General features: G+C 38.5%; 1 protein-coding gene across 2 annotated transcripts in view; it reads left to right on the top strand.

Moving 5' to 3' along the window:
* LOC122082899 (uncharacterized WD repeat-containing protein C17D11.16-like) overlaps nucleotides 1–10,941 on the top strand; it is a 30,949-nt gene that overhangs the window by 13,053 nt on the left and 6,955 nt on the right. For both annotated transcript variants that reach the window (XM_042650714.1, XM_042650716.1), the window contains exons 9-10: nucleotides 10,295–10,365; nucleotides 10,478–10,574. In XM_042650714.1, the coding sequence (XP_042506648.1) occupies nucleotides 10,295–10,365; nucleotides 10,478–10,574 (168 nt within the window). The remainder of the gene's footprint in view (nucleotides 1–10,294; nucleotides 10,366–10,477; nucleotides 10,575–10,941) is intronic.

Consider the following 10,941-nt stretch of genomic DNA (forward strand, 5'->3'; position numbering starts at 1 on the left):
CTTCTTTGTTTGAAAACCTTGTAGTGTGCAGCCACCTATTGCTGCTCCTACTATGCATTAAGCCTCCTTCTCCATTGATGGAGTGCTTCAAAATTGTCTGCTTGATGATCTACTACTGCTAGGTTGGAGATCTTCCTACCCTTCTATCGTTTTCCCCCCATACAGGAAAAATCGATTATTTTCAGTGTCTTTGGATAGATTTTGGTGCTTCGTCTTGGTAGATTTTTGCGGCTGCTTTTTGGGATATGTTTGGTATTTCTACTATGGTTGCTGGTCTTCTTGCTTTATAATCCTCTGGTAAATGACTCTACGAGGATATGTGCTCCATTGGTTGATGCTCCATCAAAATGCTGAGAAATCAATTTCTCCTTGGGACTGATTTATGGTTTTCTATGCTACTTGGAAGGTTATCTACTGCTGGCTTGTTCTTCCAGTCCTACTCAGCCATCAATCTTGTATGATTTATAGTTGATTATCTGGACTTTGTGCTACTACTCTATCGCCTATCGATTTAGGGTGTTTTCAACCTGAAACCGTAATTGATTATTCTCCTGGGCTTGGTTTTACTTCCTTTACTATTGATTATTGTTGCTAGTCGCTTTGGTACTTATTGTTATGGCTGATAACAAGTCTACCAACCCTTCTTCGAATTCAGTGAATGTGAGTATTACCTCTATTAAGCTCAAGGGCAGTTCCAACCATTTACTATGGGCTTAGGTTATGAAAGTTTATATCATGGCTCGCTACAAGCTTAAGTATCCTACGTCTAAGCCTCCTTCAATTGATAGTGGTTACAGTGAGTGGATGAAGGAGAATGCCATTACTTTGATATAGTTATGGAATAGCATAGAACCTGATATTGCTGCTAATGTTATGTTCCACACCACTGCTAAGGGTGTTTGGGATGATTTGAAGGATACCTACTCTTAGGAGAGGAACATGAATTGTGTTTATGATTTGTATGAAAAGTTATTTGAGCTCCAGCAATCGAATAAGTCTCTCCAAGACTATTATAGTGATTTCAAAGGCCTTGTTGAGGAATTGAATGTGTTTCAACTTTCAACCCTTTACCACTGATATAAATAAACTCAAGGCTCAACACAATGAAGTTTTTGTATCCAAGTTTCTTGCTGGGTCTGAATTCTGATATGAAGAATGTCAAGGGTCACATACTTGATGGTGGGAGTGTTCCCACACTTACTGATACTTTCTCTCGTCTTTTGTGCATTGCTTCTCCTAGTAAATCTGACTCCTCCCCCAAGGATAACTCTGCTTTTATTAGCTAGTCTTGTTTGTGGCCGTGGCTTTGGAGGAAATCATAGTGGTGGTCGTCGGGGTACTAGAGACTATGCCAATTGACAATGCATTCATTGTGGTAAACTCAACCCTATGGTTGATACTTGTTAGGCCAAGCATGGCAAGCCAGAATGGACAACCCAATTAGTCAATCACGCAGTGTCTGATTGTGGTAGTGATACAGTATCCACTGGTGACTCTACACTAGTCGGGTGGCTGGTCCTCTACTACTTCATGTGATGATATTACTCATATATTACGGTGGTTACAGAGTCTTGAGGCATCCAATGGTACATCTTCTGGGCCTTCCTCCTCCGCTACTCTAGCTATGTAGGTACACCTGCCTTCTTTACTGCTACTCCTTCCTGGATCATTGACTCCAAGGCCTCTATCCATATGATTGGTGAGTCTTCCTTATTTACATCTTTTAATAATAATTCTCATTCTTCCTCTGTGATACTTGCTAATGGGTCTTCCACCCTAGTTTCTAGTTATGGTACAATCTCTCTAGCCTCTTCCCTTTGTCTTTCCTCTGTATTACGTGTCCCTCAATTTTCATTAAGTCTTATTTCAGTTAATCAGCTTACTAAATCATTAAACTATTCTGTGCCATTTTCCCCTACTCATAGTGTTTTTCAAGATCTTCACACGAGGAAGACGATTGGTGCGGGTCGTGACTGTACTACCTCAACTGTGGTGCTCCTTGCTTCTATTGCTGCTACTTCTATTGGTGGCGTGACTCCTTTCTAATGGTATTGTCGTTTAGTTGATTAGTCTTTATCTCGGCTAAAGTTGCTATTTCCTGCTTTCAAGTCTGCATCTAGGTTAAAGTGTGAATCCTGCAAGTTAGGAAAACACCATCATGTGTCTTTTCCTTCTTGTTCTGTGGCTAGTAGTCCGTCTTTATTTTCTTTCCATTCAGACGTTTGGGGTCCTTGTCGTGTCAAGAACAAGCATGGTTTTATGTATTTTATTACTTTTGTAGATGATCTTTCCCCTCTCACATGGTTGTACCTCTTGAAGGATCGTTCAAAGTTTTTGTCAATTTTTAAAATTTTTTATAATGAAACAAGGACTCAATTTGGCACTTCTAGTAAATTTTTTCATTTTGATAATGCTTTGAAATATGTTCAACATGAGATTTATGAGTTTTATGTTGCCCATGGAATTCACCAGATCAGTTGTTCCTACACTCCATAACAAAATTGCGTGGCATAATGGAAAAATATACATCTTCTAGAGGTTGCATGTGCTTATCATGTTACATTTGCCTATTCCAAAGCAATTTTGGTGTGATGGGATTTAATTGCATGTTATTTAATTAATCGTATGCCCTCCTCTATTCTTGCCAACAAACTCTGTTGTTTTTCTTAGCTTATCCACCTTTGTTTTACCTCCCCGTGTTTTTGGGTGTGTCTACTTTATCCATGACTTACACTTATCTTCTGATAAGCTTTCCCCTAGGTCTATTAAGTGTATTTTCCTAGGTTATCCTCGCACCCAGAAAGGGTATAGGTGTTATGACCCTATCTCTTATAGGTATTTTGTGTGTGTTGACATCACATTCTTTGAGAGGAGCTCTTACTTCTCTCCGTCTTCTCCCTCCTCTAGGGATGAGTGTCACTCTGTTATTGCTCCTCCTATTCCTGCTTTAGTCACATATCCTGATGCTCCTAGTGTTTAGTTTACACCACCCCTACAGGTATATAAACGTAGGAACAAGAAAGTGCAACATGATGGGGTTTATACTACTCCCACGGTTTCACCACTTCTACCAGTTTCTTCCTCTAGTGAAGCTCCACCTACTTCATTGCCTCCTGACTTACCAGTCGCATTGCGTAAAGGTACACATTCTTACACTCAAAAGTCTGGTGTGTATCCTATTGATAAGTGTACAATAAGTTTATTTCTCTTTCCCATCTTCCTTTTTCTATTCGTAGTTTTACCTTGTCATTGTCTACCTCTAGTATACCCAAGCATTATGTTGAGGCCCTTCGTCTTCCTCCTTGGAAGGCTGCCATTGATGTTGAAATGGATGCTCTTTTGAGCCGTAACACCTGAAGTTTGGTAGATTTGCCTCATATTAAGGACCTGGTTAAGTGTATCTAGGTTGACACTATTAAGTACCTTCCTGATTGCTTTTTTGAGCGGCTCAAAGCCTGTCTAGTTGCCAAGGGCTATTCCTAGGCTTATGGGGTTGACCATTTCGAGACTTCCTCTCCTGTTCATTTGCTTATTTCTCTAGCTGTTAACTTTGATTGGCCGTTGTTTCAGTTAGATATTTAAAATGCATTTCTATATAGTGATTTGGCTGAGGAGGTGTATATGGAGTACCCTCCTGGTTATGTTGCTCAGGGGGAAGATGGTACTCGTGTTTGCAGGTTGCATAAAGCTATCTATGGTCTCAAACAATCGCCCAAAACATGGTTTGACAAGTTTAGTGCTACAATGATGTCTTGTGGTTTTTCACAGTGCTATGGAGATCACTCCATGTTTGCTTGCCGATGCAGGGGTAAACTGATTGTCTTGATTATCTGTGTGGATGACATTATCATTTTTGGTGATGATGTGGCTCGTATTGAAGAGGTAAAAGCCTATTTACAACAACATTTTCAGACCAAGCATCTAGGTGATCTCCACTATTTTCTTGGTATTGAGGTTGTGAGAAGCAAGAAAGGCATTAGTTTGTCTCAACACAAGTATGTCTTAGATCGCTTATCTGATATTGGTATGCTTGCATCCAAGCCAGTGGATATTCCAATGGACCATCATCAGAAGTTTGGTGTCGATGATGGTGATCCTCTCATAGATGTTCATCAGTACAGGAGTTCGGTAGGAAAACTGATATATCTTACAGTTACTGCACCAGATATTTCTTTTGCAGTTGGAGTACTCAATTAGTTTATGCAATCTCCTCAAAAAGCTCATTGGTATGTAACTGTTCGGATCCTTCGTTACTTGAAGGGTGCCGCTGGTAAAGGGTTAATTTATTGTCCTACTAAGCATATGGAATTAGTTGCCTTTTCTGATGCTAATTGCACTGGTTCAACCAGTGATTGTCATTCGACTATAGGTTATTGTACGTTTGTTGGGGGTAATCTGGTTACATGGCGGATCAAGAAACATATGACAATTGCTAGGTCAAATGCTGATGCATAGTACAGGGCCATGACCCATACTACTGCTGAGCTAATGTGGCTCATGTCTATCCTTCTCGAGATGGGTTTTCCTATGCCTACACCCATAAAGATGTATGGTGACAACCAAGTGTATATATATATATATATATATATTGCTAGGAATCTAGTCTATCATGAACGGACCAAATTCATTGAGGTGGACTATCATTTTGTTCAAGATGCCTTGTTGAAGAAGGTAGTTGAGACTCCATTTGCTTCTTATTCAGATCAGCTAGCTGATGTATTTACTGAGTTCTTGTTTGCCCCTAGTTCCCGTAATTGTTGTAACAAGCTGAGCATGGGTGACCTAAATGTTCTAGTTTGAGGGGGACTGTGGAAGTTCTAGGGACAGTTCTGTCCTATCAGGCTTAGTGTCCCTTCTATCATTGTATTAAGTAGGTTAGTGGTATATATATATATATTAGGAGTCTGTGATAGTGAGCTAACAAACACAATCGCAGGCTGTCTCTCCAGGCATTCAATGGCCTCTTCTCTTCTCCTCTCTTCTTTGTTCTTTCCTTTCTCTTTCTTCTTGTTTTCTCTTGGTTTGGTTACTTAGGGTCTGTACTGTAACGATTCTGTTTTTTAAACTTGATTCTGGGTCTGGCACACTTTTTTGCATTTCTATTTTTTTGGAGTGATTCTGCGTCTTAAATGTTGTATGGTAACCCCAAAAATAAAATGTTTTTGCAACTTGGAAGAAATAGAAACCTGTATGGTTCACACTTACAGAATCGGTTCTTATTTCAAGTCATTGTGATTTAGGATTGGACAACCCTGTTTTCAGATTTCTAGAGCTGAACTTCTAAGAAAGATCGTGGGACAAGGGATAGGACTGATTTGGCTTAAACAAACAGAAGATAATAGGAAAAGAACAAGAAGGAAATTGTCCAGGGCTGTGACCAGTACTAGTAAATAGTAGCTATAAAGAAATAACATATCACACTAGTCGTAGCAGTTTAATTTAGTGACTTTATTTACAAATGGGCAAGGAAATGTAAACACCCACTTCATCAAAAGTAGTCAATTAAAGCAGGAACTTGTAATGATAATAACATTCATCAAATATGAAAATTTTCTGATTACATTTCAAAGGGCAAGAAGGAAGAAAATCCATCATAAAGTCCAAAGAAAGATGAATCAAAACAAATGTTTCTGAGAAACTCTACTTTCTTGAAAGAGTTTTTGAGAAACTCCATGGTTGTCTGTCTCTGCTCCAACTGAGAATCAAGTTCTACTTTCTTGAATGGGTTTTTGAGAATCTCTCTTCTTTCTATAAGCTTATCTGATTCTTCAGCATCTATCACCTTTGAAGCTTGTTCAGTAGTGGTTTGCATTTGTTCCAACTGAAAATCAACAACTTTTCTTTTCTTGAAGGGGTTGTTGTCTGGAAATTCTCTTTTTTCTTCAATGTCATCAACTTTCTGGTGGAATTCTGAAGGGGCTATTAGTTTTTCAAGGGCAGCAGCTTCCTTCAAATAGCTCCTCTTATCCAAAGTCACCTTCTGCTCTGTATCTGTTCATGACAGGAGGACTAAAACATTGTAAAAATAGAGCTGACCACAAAATATGCACAACATGCACACAGACAAGATAGAACAAGATTAGTGCATTTGGCATGCCAAGCAATCTTCACATAATTGAGGTCTCATTATGACTAATATATTACCAAATAAACAGGTAAGAAGTGGACAACTCACACAACACAGTGGAAAAGCTTCTCTATAAACTATGAAGTTGCATGATTAAAAGAAAGCTTGCCTGTATTCCTTTTATCTGTTGTTTCACAAGAACAAAATATGGAAAAGCAGCTCTCTTGCGTAGACATCACCACCTGGGTCTCCGCTCTTAGCACTTGATCAGAAGTTAGAGTTACATTTGGGTCCAGACAACTTTTAGCTTTCTTTGAGTTACCAAATGCTTCCATGGTAATTGGATCTAAGTGACCTTCAGCCATGGCAGTTGCTACTGATGAAGGGATGTCTCTAAGTTCATTTATGATCAAGGAGAAGACATTTTAAACATATTGAGGATAAACAAAAGCATAATGAATCCAATGGCAGCATCGTAATCAAATATTTTAATGCATATACAATAAAGGCATTAGAGTACTAATAAGAAGCGATATATTGAGCACAGTGCACAGATGAGAGAAATTTAATTTTTTTTAAAAATATACTAGATGTATTTAGCCAAACCTCTTTCAGTCAGGATAAGGCTTAGTTGAGTTGATCTTTCAATACAGACTACTCTGGAAAGAATATCATCAAGGTTCTTTGGATGTTAACAAAATGCCCTCAAGAATGTTCTTTGGTCTCTCATATAGTTCCTTTGGTGGAAGTTTCTGCTCTGCCACCAAAATATTGGAATCTGAGATTTGTGGCACTTTACCAGATGAAAACTGACAAAGATGGTTCAACTGACCATCTATGAGGTCCTCCTGAACTATGCATGTTGTATAGTGTCCTTATTGATTGCAGCCCCATAAACAATTATAGCACTAGAATTTTCTAATAGAAGATGAAAAGGCAACTTTTTCCCAAGTGGAATAGGGTTGTTAGCCTGAACATGCCATGTGGAAAATCCATACTCTCATTTAAGCTACCACACATCCAATTCACACAAAAACAGGACCCCAATCCTGCTCTTTGTAAACAAATACCAGTCCCACACGATGAGATATAAAGTAATTTAGAAAGTTGAGCTTTCTTGGGATTAATTGAACTCTTAGACTGGTGATTTTAAAATGACTAAAAGAGGAAGGATACGGTCCCAGGAAATCCAGATTGCCATCTAGAGATTGCAAAATCTTTTCAGGTAGAGCTTTTATGTGTTTTATTGTCTTTGTGCCAGCATCAAATCTACAAAGAAGAGAGAGGAAACAATCATTATAGGCAGAACAGGAGAGAATATGAAATTGAGTTTCAAAATAAACAATTTTAACATACATTCTGGCATGCTGAAATACAGCAACTGCTTCTCCAAAAGACTTTATGTAATCTTCAGGCATTTGATTGTGCTTAGTAAACTTCAACACAGACAAAACCTGTAAAAATATCATAGAATCCAGGCCCCAACAACGCCACCGTAAAATTTTATAAAAATAACTATCAATCTGGAGCAGATGTCTAACCTTCAAATAAATCTATGGATCTAACCCCAACACTAGAATCTAGCAAGAATTGCAATAACTCCGCATGGAAAAGACGACCGAATTTAGAAAACCGCAGCGACTGAGACCAAACACAATGTGAAGAAATCACATTAGACAATGTTTGCGACTGATCAACGAACACATCTCTGCAAAATCCAATGAAATCAGCGACTCTCTCCATGAGGGGAAGGAACAAGAGAGAGAGAGAGAGAGAGAGAGAGAGAGAGAGAGAGAGAGAGAGAGAGAGAGAGATTCACATACCTTCGTCGATCATCCTTCGCATTTGAGATCAGATCTCCTTCACCATTTGCAGGTCGCAAGATCTTAGATTTCGGAGAAAAAGAAGGGATGTGCAATTGAAGCATTCATCGATTTAGGGTTGTGTTATGTTTGAAGTGGCAAATTTCCATTATGCCCCTCGTAACTTATACTCACCTTGTGTTTCTCTGCCTTTTTCTCAGAATCGATTCTGAAGATGAAAAGCAACAATTTGTTGTGCCAAAAATGGGACTCAAAAGCTTGCCAAATGCCCGGTTCATTTAAAAAAAACAAAAAAATGAACCGGACATACCATACAGTTTTCATCCTATTTCTATTCCAAAAAAATGAAAAAGCACAAGAATTCGTTTTTTAGAACGTTATAGTACAGACCCTTAGATTCTGGTTCGCAACAAAACTGAAAAAGGAAACTAACTTTTTTTGGGGGGGCCAGGAAAATGGAATTTAACTTCATAGATATTGACTCAATAGCTATAAAAGAAAATAGAAAGTACCGAAATAAAAACTTAGATATAATGTCCTAAACAAATATTGGCAGCATCTTACCCATGCCAACTGTCCAAGTGGGCCCACAGTAGATCTTCATGAACAGTATACCGTGTGAACTGTTACGTGACCTCTTCATGAACAGTACCATGTGAACAGTGTCACGTGACCACTGCTGCATGAACAGTGTTTTGGTCCTTTTCTTTATGCTCCAATCTGCATCTGCCTCCTTTTCTGGTTCATCCATAAAATTGGTTGGTATAGGTTCAGAGAGAGTTCTTCCCCCTTGGAGCCGTTGACAAATACTAGAAATATTGTTGGAAAGGCTCTTCAGCCCTCTGCATCCAGAGCCCAGCCATCTCAGCTGCTGAATCAATTTTTTTCCCATTTTTGAGGATAGGTCAATAAGTTATATTTTATGGGTAGTATCAATAACATACTTATTGAAATGAAAAGGAAAAGGAGTGATCAAGAATCCCAAACACAGATTAAAGCGCATTACAAGAAAAATAACCAAAAACAATAGCTGAAACCATTTCAAGGGATTTTCTTTTGATAGAATAACAAAATTTTGTTGAGCCTTCTCTCATCCAATTGACCTCTCATCAGTCATCACTCAAGTATTCAACTTTTATGATGATATCCCACCTTTGTTTATGGTCCTCCCATTGCCCAAAAAGATAAATTGTTAACAATCTTCCAACAATATGGTCAGTAGAGGTCTCACACTTCATCTTTTGATGCAAATAGACGTTGGATTAATTAGGGTTAATAATGCAATTTGATTTTTTTCTTTCATCTTTATCTTGATAGAGTCGTATAGCAAGTTAGAGTTTGTTCCAGTTATTGAGTCCATGTTAGAGTTAGCTTTTGCTTTCAGTTTCAAAATAGGATTAGGATTTCCTTTTGTTTAATTCTATGAAAGAGCATGTACCCAACGTTTGGATTAAAGATTTTTGGAGTGAATTTATTTTGGGTTGAAACCAATGGCTGCTGTGGGCTTCGCATTTCTCTTTCTCCTCTCTCTCTCTCTCTCTCTCTTTCTCTCCCTCTCGCTCTCGTACTGTCTCTTTCCCTTAGACCTCTTCTTTGCATTACTGTTCTACTTCATATCTCCTCTCATTCATCTTGCTGCGATTTCCAATTTAAGGGTATCGGAACCCGGGATTCAATTCATCTTTTATTTTATTTCCCAATCTGTTTGATTTGTTACTCTACCAAGCCACCTCAATCAGAAAAAAAGAAAAATATAGTTGTCCGTTGCTTTCTATCTATAAAGAAAAATAAATTTATCCGTTGCTATCTATCTTTCTCCTGAATGTGTATTTAGAATGATTAAGGTGATAATGCTTATGTTGCCTTCGTGATGCTTTTATTCATTTAGCAACAGTGCAAAACCAATGTGGAGTTCACTACCTTGCAATTACCCATGTTTTACCTGAAAACCCTTGATATGATTGTTATTGGTGGAAGTGAGATGTTTAACACGCCTCGCTTTTCAGTGTGTGTGACTGTTAGGAACTTAGGATCCACCCTTTAGTTGATTTCAGTTAGGATAAGTCATAGATTTTAATATATTTGGTCACATAACATGCGAGCACAAACCCATCGATATACTCTTGTTCATGGACCATCAACAATGACTTGTTGGCTATTGAAAAATCTGGTTGATGAGCTTATTCACTCGATTAATTTTAACCAAGCATATCTCATTAGCAGGGATGATCAAGTGGTATCACATCTCCTGGTACACTGATATGGAATCTTACTCTGCAGTTGCAACTTCTGCCTCCTCCCCCCCCTCTGGTTCACCTTTGTTGCTGCATGTTTCTATAGGCATCTCGTATAGACCTTACATGGATTAAGATTTTTTTCCATCCCCCTCTTCTTTTGGTGCTAGAAATCAGTCAAATACAGAAAGGATAGCCACACAGATTCTGTACTTGGCCTTGCTTGGAACAAGGAATTCAGGTAAGCGTACATTTTTATCTATTTTAATCTTTGATATGATTTATATTTGGTGTCAGGCAAATGATTCTCATACCCCCTTTTTTCGGTTGGCTTTTCTCTCATCTAAATTCAGGAATGTACTGGCTAGTGCAAGTGCTGACAAGACTGTTAAGATTTGGGATGTGGCAACAGGCAAATGTGACATCACAATGGAACACCATACAGACAAGGCATGAATCATACTGAAACCAAAATGTGATATTGTAATCTAGAAGATAGCTTGATGATATTATGTGACGCAGTCCTGTGTTGGCCACTGCCCCTTTCCTTTTTTTCAGTTTGTAGTAATAAACATTAAAATCTGGAATATGTGGGTGGTTGGACTAGATAGCCCTGGAACATGAGCCTAGACACTTAGCCAGGTGAATTAGACAGGTTAAGGTTTTAATTGGCCATTCCATTGCAACTTGAGAGGCCATGGAAGTTAGAAAGTTACATCAGTTAACCTTCCCCTTTCGCCTTTCAGGGTTTCTGCAGTACAGGCAGGGCTTTGCTTGTTGTAATCTGTCTTGTTCTCTTCCTTGATAATAGATTTTT

Source organism: Macadamia integrifolia, chromosome 1 (assembly GCF_013358625.1).
Source record: "Macadamia integrifolia cultivar HAES 741 chromosome 1, SCU_Mint_v3, whole genome shotgun sequence".
NCBI lineage: Eukaryota > Viridiplantae > Streptophyta > Magnoliopsida > Proteales > Proteaceae > Macadamia > Macadamia integrifolia.